This window comes from Spinacia oleracea, chromosome 1, assembly GCF_020520425.1.
Source record: "Spinacia oleracea cultivar Varoflay chromosome 1, BTI_SOV_V1, whole genome shotgun sequence".
Lineage (NCBI taxonomy): Eukaryota > Viridiplantae > Streptophyta > Magnoliopsida > Caryophyllales > Amaranthaceae > Spinacia > Spinacia oleracea.
In genome coordinates, this window is record NC_079487.1 from 19,982,954 (window position 1) to 20,004,605 (window position 21,652).

Sequence of the window (21,652 nt, forward strand, 5' to 3'; positions counted from 1 at the left end):
ACAACTTTAAATTTAAACATGTCCTACAGGCATAACGTACCTAGCCAGTTGGCATAACCACACAAGATAAAGAGAAAATTTGTTACTATGGAACTGTAATCACCATGTCAGACTAAACGTCAAAATACCAATGGCATAACCATACAAGATACATTTTCTTAGTTAAATGTAGATTTGTATAGTTTTCTTTAGGTTCTAAATGACGGAGGAAGAAGAAAGGAAGAAAAGAGGAAGGCAATTTAATTAGGGTTATGCGTTCAAATTTGTGTGTTATATTTTTTCTTTAATTATTTTTTAAAATTACTTTTAACCAATGATTAACCATAGTTAAACTATATAATGGAAAAGTTATATAGTAACATGGACAATGATAAAGGTCGCAAGTTGCAACAACATTTAGTTGTCGCAATCTTACGTGTCGCAGTTTAATTGGTACATATAGGCGCCACGTGGGATACACGTCAATATAATATTTTTACTATCAATGCAATATTTCTACTATGAAATATGTAAATAAGGTAGTCGATATGAATAAGGAAACAAATTAGAATATTAAGATTTTCCTACCTTTTTTTATAACATGTATAATAGATAATATAAGTTAAATATTTTAATTTCTAATTTAAATCATGACACATAAGCATGTCATGTCATCATTGTGACACGGCTTAAAGGTCGCATGTTGCGACCTTTATCATTTTCGTAGTAACATTATAAGTGTACTATTGGCAAGTCAATTTATATTGAGTGTATTGTTGGCAAAAGCCAATAGTAGAAGTGTATTAGTGGGAATTTCCCTTTTTTAATTTAAAGCAGTCACAATTCCATTTTTGGTAACTCGCTCCCCAATTGTTTATGACTCCGTGTTTTTACTTTCATGTGAGCCATTAAATTATAAATTAGTTTTTTGGCCCGTTCTATACACGGGTTACATTTTAGGAAAGCTCAATAAAATAAGAAGTTGTAAATTGACATACCAAAACAATAAAGATGTAATATTTCTAATTTTTGTTCAGAAATATTTTTTATAGTAAAATTTCCAAGATATATTGGGCGGAAGTAGTACTATAAGAAAAATCTATGGAATATATTATGAGCTCCAGAAGGCCAAAAATACATTGTGAGTTTATCTTTTTATCCTAGAAGTTTTTTTTAAAAAAATAAGAATAAGAGAAATATGCTATTGAGTACTCCCTCCGTCCCGGAATACTCGCAACGGTTTGACTTTTTGCACTATTCACATAATTTACTTTGACCCTATTTTATTTATAGTATATGAAAACAAGTGTTCGCATATAATATATTGTTGGCTTCATCTTGATATTTATTTTCAAAATCTTAATATTTTATAAGTTTTTATAATATATAATTAAAGATATTTATAGTCAAAGTTGTGCATTGGCAAGCGTGTCCAGTCAAAACGTTGCGAGTATTCCGGGACAGAGGGAGTAGTAACTAAGTCAAGAATATTATTCTTTAGATTAAACCAAAGAAATACAAAAACTTTTAATAATAATTATGTATACATGAATGGAAGTTCCGTGTCCTACCCTTTACATCACAATTTACACATTTATACATTTATTTACAAAAAACAAGCTTGAAATATGATGATGAGGCAGCAGAGTGGCCCAATCCATCCTTATTCCATAGTTACTATACTACTACTACCAAACTGATTACACTCCTAATCTCCTATAGTCCTATATATTCTGCACTTCCACTTCACCGAGCAAAGCAACTCATTTTCAAGTACCGAAAAAGCATAAGGTTTCTCTCTTTTCTCTTGGCTTCTCTCGTTTAATCACTTCATGTAGTTTTATCTCTTCATTTGTTTTTCTCGGTAAAGTTTGATTTTTTTTTTTTTTAAAAAAAATATCTTGCAGATCAAGCTTTTGTTTCTCGGTGTTAAGGGCAATTGGCCGGCAAGAACACTCAAGCTTCGGATCTTCTGTAATACTCGGCTCGAACAAATAACCCAAAATGTCACAGCCATCGGTATGCTTTTTTTCTATAATTTTTTTTCTATGTGCATTCTTTATCTGTGTATTTTTTGCTGTTAATTTGGATGTGTTATGTAAAAAAAATTATATATATGTTGTACGTTAGCTTGGAGACTTGAGAGGATGGAGAAGATGATACTTATGTATTTCTTGCCGTAGCATACATATACGGAGTATAAATGACATAATATTTGGCCGAAGTAGTGTATCCTAGTTGTTGGCTTTTGTTCGTTTTTTGTTCTGGTTCCGTTTGGTTGTTTCTTTTCTTTAATTTGTTAATTAGATGGGGGTTTAATTCCACTCTTTATCAAAAAAAAAAAAAAGGTGATTTTCCTAATTACACCAAACCCCCTTATAATAGAGAAGAAAAAAAAGAGAATTTTTATTTTTACTTTAGAAGGATTATATTTAAAGAAAAAGGGAAAAAGACAATTTTTTGTTGATAAACTTGCTGATGTATATAGATATAATTTTATTTTTATTGAGATTTTTGATATTTTTTTTTTTTGTCTAAAGTATAGATGAGAACAAAAGAAAGTAAATATTAAAATTTGGGTGGGTTTATGATACATATATTCATTTCTTTCTACCAATAGGAATAATTATCACACACAATATCTTTGACCTTCTAAAGCCTAAATATAAAAGATATTGTTTGACTAAATAATTTATATGCATAAGTATTTTACTCGTATTAGTACCATATACTCTGGTACACAATATTAATTTCAGGCTTTGTTTGTAGATGATGTTTACGGAGGCTTCCGATAACGAGCGTTTGAGAGCTAAGTCATATTGGGATGAAATTGATCCAAATGTAGTTAGAATCCAGATTGAATATAAAGGAATACATGATGTGAGGAACAACGCTCGTTCGGGTTCGGGTACGGGAAACATAATAGCAAATGAGGGAGGATATATGTTGATAAATACATGTGGCCATGTTCTTCTCCCGTACCTCGAGAGTGTGTTAGATGTTAGGAGACTTGTTATTCAGTTTAACAATGGGCAAACTAGTTCTAACTTTCAGGTTGTATCATCCATCAAGGATGCTAAACTTGAAAGAGGATTGTTGTTTGGATACGGAGGAAAAGGGGTGATGAACTTGAAGCCGGCGGTGTTCGCGGCTCGGCCTCCCACAGTGGGGATGCAAATATATATGGGTTCTTATCCGTATAGTGTGTACTCTGTGTGGAGAACCAAAGGGACGTTGTCAAACCCGAATGTTCCCGGTGATAGTTTAGCATTACCATAATTTCCGAAACTTATAAGTTTTGACATTTTTGCCGTGAAAGGGTTGTTTGGTGCAGCTATTTTCAACCAACAAAAAGGAATAGTTGGTGTTCCGGTGTTGTAAAGATGGAAACAATGGGCTTCGAATGAAGGCCCTTTCGTATGTGTTGAAGATCTTACTTGCTTGAATGAGTCGAGTCCGAATTCACCTGCACAAGAGCAAAGTCACTAGCCTCGGGGGTGTTTCCGAGGAAAGCCCCTCCGATGCCTAAGTAAGAACGATGCTCGGATTCTAGAGAGAAGTTCTCTAGAAGAGTAGTCTTGAGGTGGTAAATTGGACGTACCTTGAGGTGTGAGCCTTGGCGGCCTATTTATAGTGTTTGCATAATAAATGCCCATAGGTCATTTATTGCTATTGGGCCTTGGGCCTTGATGGATGGCTGACTAGCCATTGGTAGGGTTTTGATGCTGTTGTTTAGAGCCATTGGGCTTTGGACTTAGTGGCCCAATTGAGAATCAATTGGGAGCCCAAACAACATGCCCCCCAGACCCGGTCCATTTAGATTTAAATGGGTGGGTTTCCAACTGTCAGAAGTCCAAAAGTTCCCTCTCTTTTTTGAAAAGGGATGATTTGCATTGATGACAAGTGTTGGGATTTGCATTGCGTCGTGGAGATCGTGGGTTGAAAAGAAGTTGATACGCCTCCCTTTTCTATAAATACCGGGCGCTAAACTTCCTTCAAACTTTACTTTCTCTCTCTTTTAGACAAACTTTCTCTCTTTTTCCGGCGATCGCGGTTTTCGAGTTTCTTCAGATCTACGAAATTCAGCCAGCTTTAGACTTCGGGAACTGGTGTCGCTCGTTTTATCGGCGAATTCCGCTTCGGAGAAAGGTAATTTGTTTCTGAATTCTCCTTACTTCTTCGTTCTTTCTTCTACTCCTCAATCTAAACCCTAGACCGAGAATTCGCGACCATGGCAAAGAATAGGGGCAAAAGTAAGCTCGTCGTTGGCTCCTCTAATGAGAGGGAGGATGTGCCTTCGGGAAGGGTGCAGAAAACTTCAAGGGGTCGGCCTTCGGAGAGGCCGGTGGAGAGACGTTCGACTGGTTGGGACGCTTCCAAAGATGGTGTTGTTGGCGGGTCTGGCGTGTCTGAACGCGCTACTTCTGGTAAGAAAGCTGGTTCTTCGGGTGTATGTCGTCCTTACCCTGAGTTTCCAGTTCATTGGACCGAAGCTGATCCCAAGGGCAAGTATGCCCCGATCTTGCATGAGACCACCAAGATCGATGGTCCGTTGGAGAAATCGGTCAGTGGTGACTGGTTGGTGGAGGCGAAGCTGGGGAACTACCATCGGAGGGCCGAGGAGCTATACGGAATCCAGCACGCCTTGGGGTACTGGTGCGAGCTTCCCGATCAGGAGCGTCCTCGGGTGACTCATCCGCCAAGGGGATTCATCTCTGTGTACACTCATCACTTGGAGAACGGTCTCCGTTTTCCCTTGGATCCATTTATTTCCGAGCTCCTGGTGTCGTACAACATCAGTTTGGCTCAACTTACACCCAAATCTATGAGGCACATCATCGGATTTAGATGGGTGTGCGATTTTGTTAACTTTCCCTGCTCTGTCGCCGTTTTTTGGGATCTCCACGATCTATCTTTCAATCATGCTTCCAAGGGTGATGGGTATGGTTGGTGGACCATCATCAACAAAAAGTCCCGAAGGAAAGGGGAGCCGAACTATATTACGGCATACCCTTACCTCAGCTCTGACCATAATTGGAAGACGGAGTGGTTGCTTGTTCGCGTGCCGACGGATCCGAAGCATCCCAATTTTTATCGGCCTCCGAAGTGGTTTGTGACTCCTGATCCTGATATGGGAGGCGTGGCTGCTCCGGATCGGAACCATCACCACTACGTGGATCTCCTCCAGTGGTTTTTGGCTCGGGAGGACAATTACAAACTGCCGTCTAGCTGGCTCCCGAACCTCAACTACATCTTGCGGGAGGACATTCTTGCTGTCGCCGGTCTCATCAGGATTTTTGACAGGGGTAGGTGTATTTCGGCTGGGACCGTGTTTTCAGTGAGTTTGTCCTCCTCCTTCTTCCCTCGTTTTACTGACTCGTTTTTGTGCTTTGTTTCTGCAGAGTACGGCTTTAGCTGCCTTGATCCTGTGATTTTGGGCATCTCTTTGGATCTGAAGACTATTCACGACTCGGCTCCTGATTACAAGTTCGGGAAAGAGAATCCTCGTAATCCTCGTTTGAAGGATTACGTGTTGTCTCCTTTGGGTGTTGCTCGGATATCCGAAGTTCGAGCTGATCCGTGGGATTCTGCCTCCTCTCCCGAAGCTGTTCCAGTGAAGGTCGTGCTTCCTGATTTGAGGACAACTTCAGATCCGGTGAGTGTTTCTATATCCCGAAGTTTTTGTTTGTCTTTTCTTTTCTTTTTGGTTGGCCGTCGGCTAACGTCTTGGTCCTGGACCATCTTTCTAGGGTCCTGGGACTGACGCTGTGCCGCGTGCCGTTCCTTCGGTTTCATCTCCGGCTCGGATAGATATCTCTTTATCTAGGAACCGGGTACTTCACCCTTTTTCTTTATTTCCTCCTTTGTCTTCCTCTAAATTTATTGACCCTTGGTCTCCCTTTTTAGGATCAAAGGAAAAGGAAGGGTAGCACTCTTCTGAGGTCTTCCGCGCATCCGAAGAAGGCGAAGGCTTCTCAGTCCTCGGAGAAGGTATTTTCTCTGACTTGGCTTTTTCTTGTAGTCCATCTTTCCCTTTTTCGAAGCTGATCCTTGAACGCTTGTTTTGTAGGAAACGGTTTCGGAAGACATGCCTCCTCCCAAGAATCTCCTTCACTTCATGCCCTTGCCAGGGCAGAAGTTAAAGAGTGTGGTGGTTGCGGAACCGCCGCCCGTGGATCAACCGTTGGCTGAGGAAGATACCATCCCTTCTCCGCTGAAGCCGTCTGCTGCTTTAGGGATCGAGATCCAGGATATCACCAAGGTGATGGAGGCGATTGAAGCCGACCTTGTTCCTGGCTCGGATGCCCCTATCGTGGCCGAGCAGAAGAAGGAATCTGCTGACGTTTCTCTCGAAAGAGAGAGAAGTCCAGATAAGGAGATGGTGGACCTCACAGGCCCCAATGTTGAGGTTCCCGAGGCTGAGAAGGAAGTTCCCTCTGCTGAGGAGGAGCAGCCCGAACAGGGTCTGACGAGGAAGAGGCGCCACTCGACCTTGGGTTCTACTTCGACCTCGACCCTGGATAGATTGATCCATGCTGACCCTTGCTCGGATGTTCCGCTGAAACGGATCCCCGAGGAGGTAAGGGAGGCGATGGCTCGCTATGCTAGGGCTCCGATTTTGGGGGAGGATCCCATGGCTCACGTGGGATCTTTGGTGGGTCCCGAAGCTGCTCGGGAGAATCTTCTTCGGGCCAACCCGCAGTGGAGGGTTCCTGGAGCTGAAGAGAGGAACCCGGCTATGATGGCCCAGTACTATCTGAATGAGGTAATTGTTGGAATTTCTCTTTGAGTTGTGTTTTTGTTTTATGTTTTTCCTACTTTTTCTCATCTTTCCTTCGCTCCCAGGCTGTTTTCTGGTCCTCGTTCGCTTCCGAGTGTAGCTCGGTTGAGGAGAGACAACTGAGGAGATATCAGGAGGCTTATGCTCGTGATATTCCTATCTTGGACCAGAAGGCTGGGCAGCTCTTCTCCGAGCTTGTGGAGGTCAAGCAACTGTATCTTCAGTACAGTCGTGAGGCTAGAGCTTCAGCTGAGCAGATTGGGGCCGAAGTTGGGAAGCTCACCTTCCAAGTCGAAGAGGATGCTGAAAAAATAGCTTCCTTCGACAAGGAGAGGGAAGATATGGCCGCCAAGTTTGCGAGCGAACTTGAAGAAAAAGACAGACTTCTCAAGGAGATGACGTTTAAATTTGAGGCGGCCGATAAGCAGAGCCAGGATGCGGAGGCGAGGCTGCATCAGTTTGTCAAGCATCGGGAGATAATTCAGAATCAAGCTGATAAGGTGCCTGTTCTCCAGCTGAAGATCCGAGAGAAGGATGCGGCCATTCGGAAGTTGGAGCAAGAGCGAGTTGACCTCTACACTGCTGATCAGTGTAGAGAGCAGTACTGGAATGGCATCCTGGGTGCTCGGCGCATGTTTGCGAAGCATATGCCTCATTTCCCTTGGAATGAGAAAGTTCCTCTCTAGATGAGGGCCCAGGATCACTTGGTGGAGTGCCAGGCTGATCGAGACGAAGCTGAAGCTGAACGCCAAGCTGCTCTTGCAGAGGCTCGGGCCCAGAAGGCGAATTCCGAAGGTGACACTACTGCTGGGGGTTCTTCGAAGGATGCTCCCCTAGGGGCTGCTCCTGAGACTCCCAAGAGTTAGGGATTCGGGCAGTCGTCTTCTTCAGAGTCGGTCGGTTCCAGTTGAGGACTTCCGAATGTGTGCTTGCCTTTCCCCCTTTTGCCTCGGCGCTGCGTTGTACTTGTTTCTTTTTGCTTTCTTAGTACTTTGGTAGGCCGGTATTGTCTGTTGATGGCTGCCGATTTTAACTATTTCATTTTGTTTTCAATTTTTGAGGGTCCTCGGGTATGTACCGAGCTGTTTGATGTATTTGTACTTCCCGAATATTGAATGAAAAATGAATGTTTGTTACTTGGCTGCCTCTTTTCAATTTTTTGCACTTCCGGAGTTTTAAGTCTTTGAATCCGTAGATTTTCGAGCTCTTCTTTCTGTAGACTTGCTAAGAAACCCTTTGATTTTGCGAGTTCTTCAAATCCGTAGATCTGTTAAGAGACTCTTTAATTTTGCGAGTTCTTCAAATCCGTAGATCTGCTAAGAGACTCTTTAATTTTGCGAGTTCTTCAAATCCGTAGATCTGCTAAGAGACTCTTAAATTTTGCGAGTTCTTCAAATCCGTAGATCTGCTAAGAGACTCTTTAATTTCCAGACTCTTCAAATCCGTCGATCTACTCAGAGGTCTGGATTGTTCTTCCGATCTCTTGTGGTTCGGAAACCTGGGCAAGAGATCGCTAGTCTGCCTCTTAGTTATGACTTTGGCGATCCGTGGATCTGAGCCGAAGTTTTATAACTTGATTCGAGCGATTGTTTGTTGCGAACAAGGTTTATCTGGGTATCGCGAATCCGAGGATTCTGGACGATTCCCTGAAGTGTATGATTTGGTCATTTCTTGCATTTTATCAAGGAATGGGCAAAGTCAACCTGCTTTTAGTCTCGGATTGATCAGATCAGAGGCTGCATGTATATATAAAGGGACAATAAATATAGAGATAGGTTTAATGAAACACATGGTGCCAATGGCTTTCCTCTTCTCATTAAACAACTTACTTGGCTTACAGACAGAGATTATACAAAATATTTCTTGAGAACATCGGTATTCCAATGGTTCTTCAAGATTGTTCCATCTAACTGTTTCAGCATAAACGTGCCTGGCCTTTTTTCGGAATGGATGATGTATGGTCCTTCCCAAGTGGCTGAGAGTTTGCCATGGATCCGTCCTTTCTGAACCGAGGCGGCGTTTCTGAGTACTAGATCACCGACTTTTAGGGGTCTAGCGTTGACTCTTCGGTTGTAATGCTTGTTGACCCTCTGCAAATAAGCTGCGTTGAGTGTCCTCGCATCGTTCCGAGCTTCGTCTAGTAGGTCGAGAGCTTCGGACAGAAGTTGGTTGTTGCTTTCTCCTTGGAGCCCATCATACCTGTTGTATGCTTGGATCCTCAAGCTTTCTGTTCCGATTTCCACAGGGATGACAGCTTCGGATCCATATACAAGGTGGAACGGTGTTTGCCCGGTAGCTTTTTTCTCAATGGTCCGAAGGGACCATAGCGTTCCGGGTAGCTCTTCTAACCATTTGTTTTTGTCATCCTCGACTCTTTTCTTGAGTGCGTTGAGGATGAGTTTGTTAGCAGCTTCGGCTTGCCCGTTGCTTTGTGGGTGGCAAACTGCCGAGTAAGCTAGGTGTATGCCGAACTGTTTGCACCATTTTTGTAGCGGGGTGTTGTCGAACTGTTTCCCGTGGTCAAAAACCATCAGTCTTGGTATGCCGAACCTTGTGATGATGTTCTGCCATATGAACTTGCGGACCTGAGGTTCGGTGATGGAGGAGACAGCTTCAGCTTCGATCCATTTGCTAAAATAGTCGACTCCTACAATCAACCACTTCTTCTGGTTCGTAGCTGAGGGGAAGGGACCAATGATGTCTAACCCTCACTGTGCGAATGGTAAGGGATACAGTGTTGATTGTAGGGTTTGAGCTGGTTGATGGATAGCTGGTGCGAACTTTTGGCATTTCTCGCATTTCCTTGCCATCTGCTTTGCCTCGGAAACCATAGTGGGCCACAAGTATCCGGCCCGAAGGGCTTTGTGTGCCAATGTCCTGCCTCCGATGTGGTTTCCGCATATCCCGAGGTGGATTTCTCTTAGGATGTAGTCAGCGTCTGTTGGACCCACACATTTTAGCAGCGGAGCGGAGAATGATTTCCTCATGAGCTCTCCTTCGGCGCTGATGATGAACCACTTGTTGAATCTTTTCAGTTTTCTCGCCTGCAGCTTATCTTCGGGAAGTTCTCCCCTTTCTTTGTATGCAACTACTGCGTCCATCCAGCTGGGTTCGGTACGTAAACTGCATACTGTGGTGGGTAGCAAGTCAATGCTTCTCTCTTGGTGAACTTCCACGTGGACCGACCTGTTTAGGTCGATGAGTGTTGAGCTTGCGAGTTTTGACAATGCGTCTGCTTGCGTGTTTTGTCCTCGGGGGATGAGAATGACTTCAAAGGATCTTAACTTTGACGTTAAGGATTTAATTTTTGCTAAGTAAGCTGTCATGCTGGGCCACTTGGCCTCATACTCCCCTCGGATCTGGTTGGCTACAAGCTGGGAATCAGTTTTGAGGCAAACATGCTCGGCCTCCAGGGATAAGCAAAGCTCTATCCCTGCGATTGCGGCCTCATATTCGGCCTCGCTGTTAGTTGCTTTGAAGCCGAACTTCAATGCATACTCTATGCTTTTCCCCGTTGGGGGGATTAGTACAACTCCTGCTCCTGAGCCGTTTACTGTGGAAGATCCGTCAGTGAAGACCTCCCAAGTGCTTTTCGTATCATCCAGCATTTCCTGGTATGAGCACTCGATGGGTGAGAGCTCTTAGGTGTTTCTTGCTGGCCTGGCCAGACTTCTGTCCCCCGAACACCACTAGGATGTCATTCTTCTTGTGCCCTGTTGCTTCGTAGACCCTTTTCTGGGGTTGCTCGTGTTGTTTGCCACTTGCGGCCTTTTCTTTTTCCTCCCTTCGGTCTAACAAGTACTGTTTCAGGTAGCCTCGGCGAACGAGGTTCTCAATGTTGTCTTTCAGCGAGTTGCATTCTTCGGTGTGGTGACCGAAGTCATCATGAAACTCGCACCATTTGTTCTTGTTTCTCTGAGCTGGGTTGGACTTGAGCTTCCCAGGTAGTTTCCACTTTTCATCATTTCTGTTGAGGCTAAAGATTTCTTTTCGGGGCAGAGTTAGTGGAGTGTAGTTAGTGTATCTGGGTTGAATTTCACCCCTTCTCCCGTCTTTCTTCGGGCTCATCTCTCTAACTCCTACTTTCTCCTTCCCTTTCCTTGAGCCGCCCTCGGGCTTGCTCTGGGTATTTTTTGTTTCTCTCGGATCCGACGATCCTTTCAACCTTGCAGCGGCTTTGTTGAACTCTTCGGTTCTGATGAACGCATCAGCCATTTGGAGCACGTCGGCTATTTTGGAGGGGTTTTTCATTGAGAGCTTATCACGGAATTTCCCTTCCTGGAGCGCGTGTTTCAAGGCGAAGATGGCCACATCTGGCTGTAAGTTTGGTATGTTTGTTGATTCCTTCATGAATCTGGCCATGAACTCTCTTAGACTTTCGTCTTTTTCTTGTTGGATTGAGGTCAGTTCTGCCGTGGTTCGCTCGGGGCGATTGTTGCTCACGAACTGTGTGCAGAATCTCTTTTTCAGCTTCTTCCAGCTTTTGATCGATCCCTTCGGCAGCGATCTAAACCATTCTCCCGCCACTCCGGTTAGCGTGGTTGGGAAATATTTACACCAACATGCTTCGGAGTAGGGACTCAAGAACATTTGCTGCTCGTAGGAGATGACATGATCCCTTGGATCCGTGATTCCGCTATACGTCAGGTGTGCTGGCAGTCTTACCTTTGGTATCTCTTCCCTGATCAGCTCGTCCGAGAAAGGGGATGACGTGGGAGTCATGATTCTTTTCCCGAGTCTAGCCCTGATGCCCTCGTTCGCCGAGGTTCTGTGATTAGAACGTTCGGGCGTACGATGGGGGCTAGGGGTTCGATCATGCCTCCTGTCTCTTCTTCTTTCTCGGCTACTGACCTCGGGTCGTTCGCCAGATCTGCTTGATTCGCCTACCCCGAGTCTCGTATGGATCGAGGGTCTTAACCTTGAGTGGACCGAGGGCCTCAACCTGCTGAGCACCGAGCTTCGGATCCGAGTGTTATGAGTAGTCGATTCGCTTTGGAGAGCTGTTGGAGTAGGCGATGGTTTTGCAAACCAATCTGGTTGTTGTTGTGCCCTTTTTTGGGTGTCCCACGTGCTTTCCATCCATCTCGACGTCAGGTGTGTTCCTGTCAAGGGGAGGAGCTCTCGTTCGGGTCTGGACACTTCTACACTGGGCTGCTCGTTCAGCCTTCGCCTGGTCCTCCTCTCTTCTCTGCGGTCTTTTGCCAATCCTTGCTGCTTCTCATTGAAGAGGAAGTTTTGCATGATGGTCATGGCCGCAGTGAGCTCTTCCCTAGTTGGAATCGGAGGTCCTGTGTTTGTGGCGGTCGTAGCTCTGCTTGGCTGTGACCTCGCCACCGATTGAGGGTGCTCCTCTTCGTCAGATTCCGAATCTGACCGCACTATCATATCGTCATCATTGTGGTTGATAACATCATTAACCATTTTGCAGAAAGAGGCGGTTAATGTCTTTCAAAGGCTTTGAAGTGTTCTTCCCCACAGACGGCGCCAAATTGTTCCGGTGTTGTAAAGATGGAAACAATGGGCTTCGAATGAAGGCCCTTTCGTATGTGTTGAAGATCTTGCTTGCTTGAATGAGTCGAGTCCGAATTCACCTGCACAAGAGCAAAGTCACTAGCCTCGGGGGTGTTTCCGAGGAAAGCCCCTCCGATGCCTAAGTAAGAACGATGCTCGGATTCTAGAGAGAAGTTCTCTAGAAGAGTAGTCTTGAGGTGGTAAATTGGACGTACCTTGAGGTGTGAGCCTTGGCGGCCTATTTATAGTGTTTGCATAATAAATGCCCATAGGTCATTTATTGCTATTGGGCCTTGGGCCTTGATGGATGGCTGACTAGCCATTGGTAGGGTTTTGATGCTGTTGTTTAGAGCCATTGGGCTTTGGACTTAGTGGCCCAATTGAGAATCAATTGGGAGCCCAAACAGTTGGTATGTTCATCCTATGTCACACAGCCGAGTTACATGTAAGGAACACGGGCACTTACGATGGAATAATTAAATATGGGTTAAGTCACGAGGAAATAAAAGAAGGCCTTGAGAAAATTTGTGTCTCTTATGGCATAAAAGAACACACTGATATATCTAAGAGATTGAAGGCATTGCTTAACACTTTGAAGATATCATTTCCTGGAAATTCATTAGATGGTGCGTCGTCTAGTAGAGTACCAGAGATTCAATCAGATGAGCACAAGGGGAAATGGAAAGATGTTGTTGACTCTGCATGGTCTTCATCATTTTCTCAGCTGGAAACACCGTATCGGAAAGGAAAAAGTATTGAGGAGATTATTACTTCGGAGGCGTTTACCAAGGAAACTAGCTTTTGGATCCGTTCTTCGCACGGGCTTTTACTCATTTGAAACTATTTTTTTGAGGGAGAAACTACAATTTTCAAGCAAATGATAAGTTACATGAAGCACAATTGCACAAGCTGCCCGCAAAAGAATGGTTTCATCTAAGATGGATCAATAATTTTGCTGAGTATCTGCAAATGAGGTACTTATAAGGGATGTTGAATTTGTAAGGGATTTTATGAGTTAAATGACAAACTCAATTCAGTTACATTGGAAGGGGAGGTGGAGGGAGAAGAGGAGAAGATTAGGAATTGAAGAAAAAAATTCATTACTTCATTGAATTAAATCTATACCTAATATTTAAAAAGGATAACCATATATAATTAAATGACACATGTCATCTCCTTCTTTCATCCATAATTTTTTTTCATTAGATGACACATGTCACCTCTTTCTTTCATCCATAGATTTTTTATTATTATTATTATTTTTTTCAATTTTTCATATTGGTTGTTATACGAAGCATTTAACAACTTCGATGCATTTTCCACTTCATCTTCCTCATCCAACATCAATTCACCATTGAATTCATATTCAACCGCTACTACTTCATCTCCCTCTTTAACACTTAATAATATTCAACATATAATTTATATATTTTTTTTTAACTTAGAAATTTGATCCCCTCTATATAAATCATATACTCTAAGTAAAATCACGAGCCCTCAATAAAATTAACACTTTAAAAAAACGGGTTAACAAACACTATATAATTGCTCGTTCTTTGAACGGGCTCCAAAGCTAGTTGAATTAAATTTGGAGGTTATAGAAGCTGAAAGGGAGGATTGAAGGCCACGTGTCTCAAAATGTTGTTGCTTACGTGTCCGCCACATGTCTTCAAAATGATGTTGCTTAGGTAAATGATGTTGCTTAGGTGTCATTGAAATGGAGATGGTTATGTTTTTTAAATACTAAAGTATTGATATTGATGAGAAGGGAGAAAATAAATGGCAAAAGCAAAACATTTGGGTCATTTCTTTGTTGCAAAGGTTTTGAAGCAGATTGAGACGATGAGTATTGTTAGGTTCGGATTTGCCAAAAAAATTGAAATGTAACTCACGTTTTAAAGTGCCTAATATGATGATGTCTAATAATTTGTATGTTTTTATTATTCCTTATTTGAGTTTTTCATATTTAGAGCTCAAGACACCATTATTTCTGTATGCAAAAACATGGTAATATGGTACTCCCTCTCTATTTATTTAAGGTATATATTTGTCTTTTCCGGCCGTATTTATTTAAGAGATACACTTGTCATTTTTAGTAACTTATCAACCCCACCATCTAATTAAATAATCTATCTACACCCCACTCCCACCCCATCCTCTAAAATGATATGGTCCCCACTTGTTTTACTTATTAAAATATTTACTCAACCCCACTTGTTTTATTACTTTATTTCATTCAATTTTTTTTTATAATACCCGTGTCCAACCATGTGTATCTCTTAAATAAATACGGAGGGAGTATTAATTACTCCAAGAGCTGGTAGATGAAGTTGAGTAGTTTCAGTTAATTATTTCAGTTGAATGTTCACTTTTCCCCATTTTTCAGTTTTAAATGTTTTCAATAGCTGTCTGTTCAGAGTTCATAGTATCAAGCAGCGTGGCAATGTGGGATTGGAGGAACGAAAAATCAGTTTTCAAGTCTGCAGGATTGTTGTAAGATAAATTAAAAAAGTCTCCAGGATTGGACAAAAGGATGGTTTTTTTGTCTACTGTGTCTTAGCTAGTTTTTCTTGGTATGGTTGTTCTGCTGGTCAACTTGTGTTGCCGGTTGTAACTCGTACGGAAGTACTTCGTATAATTTTGTGGTTAGTGTTCCGGGTGTGGAATGAGAACAGCTGACTGTGGGATACTGGATTCCTGTCGAGATTGCCGGTTGATATCTGCACAACAGAATGGATTAACTAGCCTCGAGGGTGGTTCGAGGATCCCCCCTCCGATGCTTAAGTAAGATTACTGAGAGATTAAGAGATGATTAGGGAGTAAGAAAGAAGTGTGTTTAAGTGTTTGTGTACCTCATAGCAATAAATGAGGTGCTCCTTATATAGACCAATCCAAGGGTACGATCTGGTAGGTCCCTTGTGGTTAGATAGCGACCTGTTGATAGTGACCCTTGGTTGGTTGTCTTCATGATAATGCCGGTAGGTTGTCTTGCAAATAATGCCGGTAGAGGATATTTACCTAAGATGACCAGATTACCTGCAGGTTAAGTTTACATACGGGGAGTTCTGCCGGTACCAGGTGGTGCCGGTAGGACACCCCGTACAACTAGCCCCCTCAGAGTAAGCGCATATATGACAATTGTTGCGCTTGCTCTGAGTTTAATGGGAAAAAATAAGTATTATTTTGCTACCTGGTGGTACAACTAGCCCCCTCAGAGTGAAGCGCGGGCGCTGACTGTATTGCGAGTATCTCTGAGAAAAGACCGCGAACAGTTTGTCGACCGCCTTCTCTCTGAATGAAGAAATCCGTTGCTAGGTCCTTTGGAAAAAAGATTTGGACTACTAGCCCCCTTGAAAAAGGTTTTGACGACTATCCCCCTTGAAAAAAGATTTGGACGATAGCCCCCTTGAAAAAGGTTTGGACGACTAGCCCCCTTGAAAAAGGTTTGGACGACTAGCCCCCTTGCAAAAGGTTTGGACGACTAGCCCCCTTGAAAAAGGTTTGGACGACTAGCCCCCTTGAAAAAAGATTTGGACGATAGCCCCCTTGAAAAAGGTTTGGACGACTAGCCCCCTTGAAAAAAGATTTTGACGACTAGCCCCCTTGAAAAAAGGTTTGGACGACTAGCCCCCTTGAAAAAAGATTTTGACGACTAGCCCCCTTGAAAAAGGTTTGGACGACTAGCCCCCTTGAAAAAAGATTTTGACGACTAGCCCCCTTGAAAAAGGTTTGGACGACTAGCCCCCTTGAAGATGCTGTGGGTGACTAGGCATTATTTTTGAATTTTTGTCGTGCAAGTGGCGGGAGATTGTTACCCACGTTCTCCCACGTGGCCTTCATCTCGAGCGTTATTTGGTGCGCTTAATCTGGGTCGTTGATTCTGAATGTAACTGACCTTTTAACTGCTTGACTTACGGGTCGTGACGTTTTGCATACCCCCCTTTGACCAATAAAAGGCCTTAACCTCTTCGAGATTTTTCATTTCACCCACTTTATTCTTGAACTTCCGACCTTTCTCTCTCTCTTCCCCTGGGTTTTTCGCTGAAATTTGTTGCTGTTTGATTCTCAAGCTTTTGCTGTTGTTGTGGTTTGAATTTTCCAAGGTTTATTAGCCTCATTTTTCGTTGTTACCGAATTTCGGGTTTTTCTTCCTCTCTTATTTTTGTGCTTGATTTTCTTTCGTTTCTGTGTTTTTTGTAGGTTCTCCCTGTTTTTCTCTTTCGCGTGCTTCATTTGTATTTCAAACTCCAGAAAAAACAGTAGGTACCCACCCCTCTATTTTGCTACTCTTTGCTATACATATATTTTTGTTTTTGCATTTCTGTGGTGTCAAATTTTTTCTTGTTTTTAATTATCCGCCGCCTTAAAAACAAAATGACCAAAAATGTGGGTGGGGACAACCCTTCTTCTCAGCCTTCTGGGTTTACCGGTTGGAGTGTTCCTCAAGAGAGTAATTGTAGTTGGGCCCGGGAGGAGCCGTGCTCTCAATCTAATTTAAGACGGACTGCCATTCGTGAGGTTTATGACGAGGGTTTGAATCAGGCTGAGAGAGAGCGTTGTTATGCCCTACATCATCTGCGGGCTCGAATGATACGGGAAATGAGGTCTCGCGAGCATCCTATTCCGGCTTCTGAGCCTGCTTTAGATGTTTCTCCCCTTTCGGTGCGGTATTATATTCGTGATTACCGGGAATTCTTGAATTCCACCGGCAGTGGCCACGGGCAGTATGGAACTAATACTGGCAACTTCGGTGTTTCTTTTGGTCAGGCTGATAGGATGGCTTCCGAACAACCGGCTAGCACTAGTGGCCGCCGCCCTGGTAAAGAGTCTGTTAATGATGATATTGATATGGCTACCGGCGAATACTCCGATGGTGATTCCATCTTTGAGGATTCCGCCGGCAAGGATGTTGATGCTCATGGGGGTGATGATGGTGAAGATGCTGGCGTTTCTGGTAGGGATGACGCAGACATTGGAGACGACGGTATTGGTTCAGATGATGACGATCCGGCCGACGTTATAGTCGCTGAAGTTCTTGCGGATGAGGCTAAAGAACAGCCTTATTTTACCGACGACTCCACGGATGTTCATAGGAAAGAAGAACTCCCTCCCTTAAAAAGTCTTCCTCGTACAACCGCGATTTTGACGTCTTGGCGCGATCTGATCATAAAGAAGAATCATGTGGTTCATGGAGGGACTTTTCTTGGATTGCCGGCTGAGTATAAGCTGGTAGTGCCGGATGAAGGTGCAACTATATTCGACTGTCCTCCCGGCCATATTGCTGTGTATGCGAAGCATTTCGATTTTGGGCTTCGCTTTCCTCTGCACCCCTTTGTTGAGAAAATATTCCGGGCTTGGAACGTCTGCTTGGCCCAAGTTACCCCTACTACCATCAGAACTGTTATTTCATATGTCTGGTTGTGTTTGTTTAAACAATGGCCGCTGACGTTGAATTTGTTCAAGCGGCTGTTATGGTTGAAGAAGGATGGAGAGTGTTAGGTTATGATACATATGACATTACATAGATCATGCGGAAACAACCATTAACCCAGGACAACATATTATTTACACATAATCATATAGCATAATTTAGATGCATACTCTTTGTTGCATGCCCTCCCTAGCTGCGCCCGAACCGAACAAGAACAAGTCTTTAGGACTCCAAGTGTTGTCCCTCCGTAGATAGTCCACAGCACGTCCGGATCCGCCTTAAGATTGACCAACTAGAATCGCCCTTAAGGTACTAGAAAATTTCGGCACTTTATGAGCAAGATGTGTGTTTTAATTTTCTCTCAAAAAACTCACTTTTGAATACTTTGAAACTTGTGTATAAATTATGACCCCTAGGCCTTTATTTATAGAGTTATGGAAAAGGAATCGTAATCCTAGTAGGATACGAATTAATTGAAATTAGAATCCTACATGAATTCTATTTAATTAATTTATCCAATTAGGAATAGAAATTTAATCATACACTGACTCTTGTAGATTCAGGAATCACGCATGAGCACAAACTCACACACACACGGCAGCCACAAGGGCTGCCCATGCGCGTGCGAGCAGCAGCCCACGCAGCGCGGCCCACGCATCCGTGGCCCTTGGCGCGCGCTGGGCCTGCCTTGCGGTAGGCCTGGGCGCTGCCTTGGCTGGGCTTGTGGCGCGCATGCTTGCTGGGCGATGGCCCCCGGCTTCGTGCTGGGCCTTCGTCCGGCAAGCCTCGTCCGATGCTAATTCGTACGATACGCTTCCGATTAAATTTCCAGTTCCGGAATTTATTTCCGATACGAACAATATTTAATATTTCCGATTCCGGAATTAATTTCCGTTTCGAACAAATATTTAATATTTCCGTTTCCGGAATTATTTTCCGATTCCGGTAATATTTCCGATTCTGACAATATTTCCGTTTCCGGCAATATTTCCGATTCTGGTAATATTTCCATTTCCAATAATATTTTCCGATACGTACCATGTTTCCGTTTCCGGCAACATCTACGACTTGGATAATATTTATATTTCCGATACGATCCATATTTCCGTTTCCGGCAATATCATCGTTTCCGGAGCATTCATTTCTTGCCTGTGACGATCTTAGCTCCCACTGAAACCAAGATCCGTCGGTTCCGAATATTCATAGATGGAGTATTTAATGCCATTAAATACTTGATCCGTTTACGTACTATTTGTGTGACCCTACGGGTTCAGTCAAGAGTAAGCTGTGGATTAATATCATTAATTCCACTTGAACTGAAGCGGCCTCTAGCTAGGCATTCAGCTCACTTGATCTCACTGAATTATTAACTTGTTAATTAATACTGAACCGCATTTATTAGACTTAACATAGAATGCATACTTGGACCAAGGGCATTATTTCCTTCAGAGAGACGGGGTGGATGTCGGCGTATAGCGCAACGAAGAGAAAGACTGTGCATCCTCCTTTGTCGAGCTGTAAAGATTGGCAGGATCGCTTTTACTTTGTTCAAGTTCCTGACGGCTTTTTGCTCCGACGGACATTTTCTAAACCCCGGCCTCGAATGGAGCAGTATGACCAGCGTGGTTTGGGCCGGCGGGAGAGAAAGGCTTTTGATTATTTGGCGTGTGACATTTTAGATGTCGGCCTCAGCAAAAAACAGGCTGTTAATCGAAATTGGCTCCCTAATGCCTATTATATTTTGGGTAATCAGCCCTTGTCCGCTGTCGGCCTTTGCAACACCCACTGCTTTGGTAAACATATTTTCAGCCGAATGGGATGTACTTATTATTTCTATTTATAGCTTTGTGTATTGCATAAGTTTTTTGCCGGTTTTAATTGAGTCGTTGTCTTTGCAGGTACTAAAACATTGGATAGAGAAATTCTCGGATTTGACGAGAATTGGCGACCTGTGTGTACGCAGCCTCCGCCGCCTAACGGAAAGTACGACACCATATCAACGTATTCCACACGTGCCTCCTCCCGTCGCTCAACTGCTACTGTTGCGAAGAATCGTGTTGCCGGCGGTTCTAAAACAAAATCTTCGTCTGTCTCTATTCCAAAGACTGTGCAACCGCCCACTATGCAATCTAATCCAACCGGCCGTGGTGGGAGGACTCGAAAGAGGTCGTCACTTACTAGTGGGCGTTCTGACCCCACTAAGAAGTCTAAGGCCGCTGGCGGCGATGATGTTTCGGCTGCTGTTGATCAGTACGAAATCCATGCTGACGATGCTTTCAAAAAGACGGCTGATTCTGCTGTTGCGGTTCACCCGTCTCCGCAGCCGTCCATTGAGATTTTGGACGAGGAAGATCGTGGCGGCGAGAATGAGGCTCCGTTTCAGCACTGTGCCATGTCGGCCGCAGTGACAGGGGGTAATTCTAGTATGCCTCCTGTTAGTCGTAGCGAGAATCGATCTGGTGATTCTCGACTAAATTATCATCTGCCGCTTCGTACCGGCAGTTGGATTGAGGATACCCCCTTTAAGATCCCGGAAGCAATGAAATCATGGTTCGGGTCTTTTGGCGGCGAACCCACCGATCAGTTCTACCCAAACATTGATCTGCTGTGTGGGGAGTCGGTGGCGACGGATTCTACTAAGGACGGTGGGGATTTGGGCTACCGTGCTTTTCGGGATCTGATTACTCCTGCTGACAGGCCACAGGGTCAGATTGACGCCCCTGCTGCTCAGCATTTCAACGATTTATACAAGGTATTTCTTGCTTAGCTTGCTACAACTTTCTATCGGGCCTTTTTTTTTTTTTTTTTTTTTTTTTGATTACTCATTTGTACAACAATTTTTTTTGTTTCTTAGGCTGTTCAATCCAGCATGGATTTGTACTATGTCTATCGTTGGAACCAGATGCAGCTGACGCAGAATAGCATTGATATTGCCGAGCTGAAGAAGCGGGCTGAGGCGGCTGAATCTGCTTTGAAGATTAATGAGAAGAAGTTGGAGAGTGCTTCTTCGAATTTGGAGGCGGCGAACCGACGGCTGGAAGAGGTTGAGCCGAAGCTTAAGGCTGAAACTGAGAGGGCAGACGGTCTGACTGAGGAGCTGACTGGTCTTATCCAGAGTTTGCCTGTGGTGAAGAAGACTGCCGCCAAGAGAGCTGTTGATAAGCTTCTCCAGTCTGACTGGTTTAATGATATTCTTACTCTGCGCCATAACGGTGGTTGGTGCGCTGCTCATCGGGTCGTTTGCCATGTGAAGAAGCTGGATGAGGATGGGTGGCAAGAATTTGAGGCTGGGTATGAGGAGAAGGAGCTGTACAAGGTTGCTACCGGCTTTGAGCCTCAGGAGCTACCCGAGGCTGTGATTTGCAATGCCAATCAAAGAATCTTGCCCCCCTTGCAAGTTCCAGAAGATGCCTACTGGTCTGGTGATGAGCGTGCCGTTTGACGGTCTTGGCAGTCATCACCCTCCTCTTCTTGCGGATCCTCTACTTTTCCCAGCCGGCCTCATACATGTTAGGGTTTTTTAGTTTAGCCGGTTGGCTTTTGACTTTTTGCCAGATGCTGTTAGGGCACTTATTGTTGATGTAACATATCTTAGAACATCGTTTTATTGTAGGGGTGTCGGTTTTTAACCGACATCTTTTGTGCCTTGTGATCAGCTAATCACTTCGCAAGATTTTTTGGTGATGGCTGTCGGTTTTTAGTGTTTTTTCTGCTGTAATCATGCATTTATAACAAGTAGTTTTTTGATTGTATGTTTACTTCGTTTTGCGTATGATACTTCCATTTTATTAGCATGAACTCTTATTTGTTGACGGCCTTTCTATATTTTTAACTTGTTGAAATGATACACTTCGAAATGATTGTTATGTTTCGAAATGGAGTGCATCTTAACATCGTTTATTTTCTCTAACACTTTTAATTACAACAAATTATTATGGATTGCTACGCTT

General features: G+C 43.6%; 1 protein-coding gene across 3 annotated transcripts; it reads left to right on the top strand.

The window, feature by feature from the left end:
• Nucleotides 1–1,589: 1,589 nt before the first annotated feature.
• On the top strand, nt 1,590–21,486 carry LOC130466292 (uncharacterized). 3 transcript variants are annotated; one of them, XM_056835138.1, is made up of 6 exons: nt 1,590–1,770; nt 1,887–1,998; nt 5,382–5,635; nt 5,887–5,970; nt 6,050–6,745; nt 6,826–8,034. In XM_056835138.1, the coding sequence occupies exons 5-6, from the start codon at nt 6,068–6,070 to the stop codon at nt 7,444–7,446; spliced, it is 1,299 nt and encodes a 432-aa protein (XP_056691116.1). In that variant the 5' UTR covers nt 1,590–1,770; nt 1,887–1,998; nt 5,382–5,635; nt 5,887–5,970; nt 6,050–6,067; the 3' UTR covers nt 7,447–8,034. The 3 variants fall into 3 exon arrangements, with proteins under 3 accessions (XP_056691116.1, XP_056691117.1, XP_056691118.1); XM_056835139.1 differs by lacking the exons at nt 5,382–5,635; nt 5,887–5,970; nt 6,050–6,745; nt 6,826–8,034 and adding exons at nt 19,601–20,454; nt 20,557–21,486; XM_056835140.1 differs by lacking the exons at nt 5,382–5,635; nt 5,887–5,970; nt 6,050–6,745; nt 6,826–8,034 and adding an exon at nt 16,472–18,084.
• Nucleotides 21,487–21,652: the final 166 nt, after the last annotated feature.

Coding starts and splice junctions, on each gene's coding strand:
- LOC130466292 (XM_056835138.1), top strand. CDS start 6,068: ATGCCTCCTCCCAAGAATCTCCTTCACTTCATGCCCTTGCCAGGGCAG. Junction 6,746..6,825: donor CCCAGTACTATCTGAATGAG/GTAATTGTTGGA, acceptor CTTCGCTCCCAG/GCTGTTTTCTGGTCCTCGTT.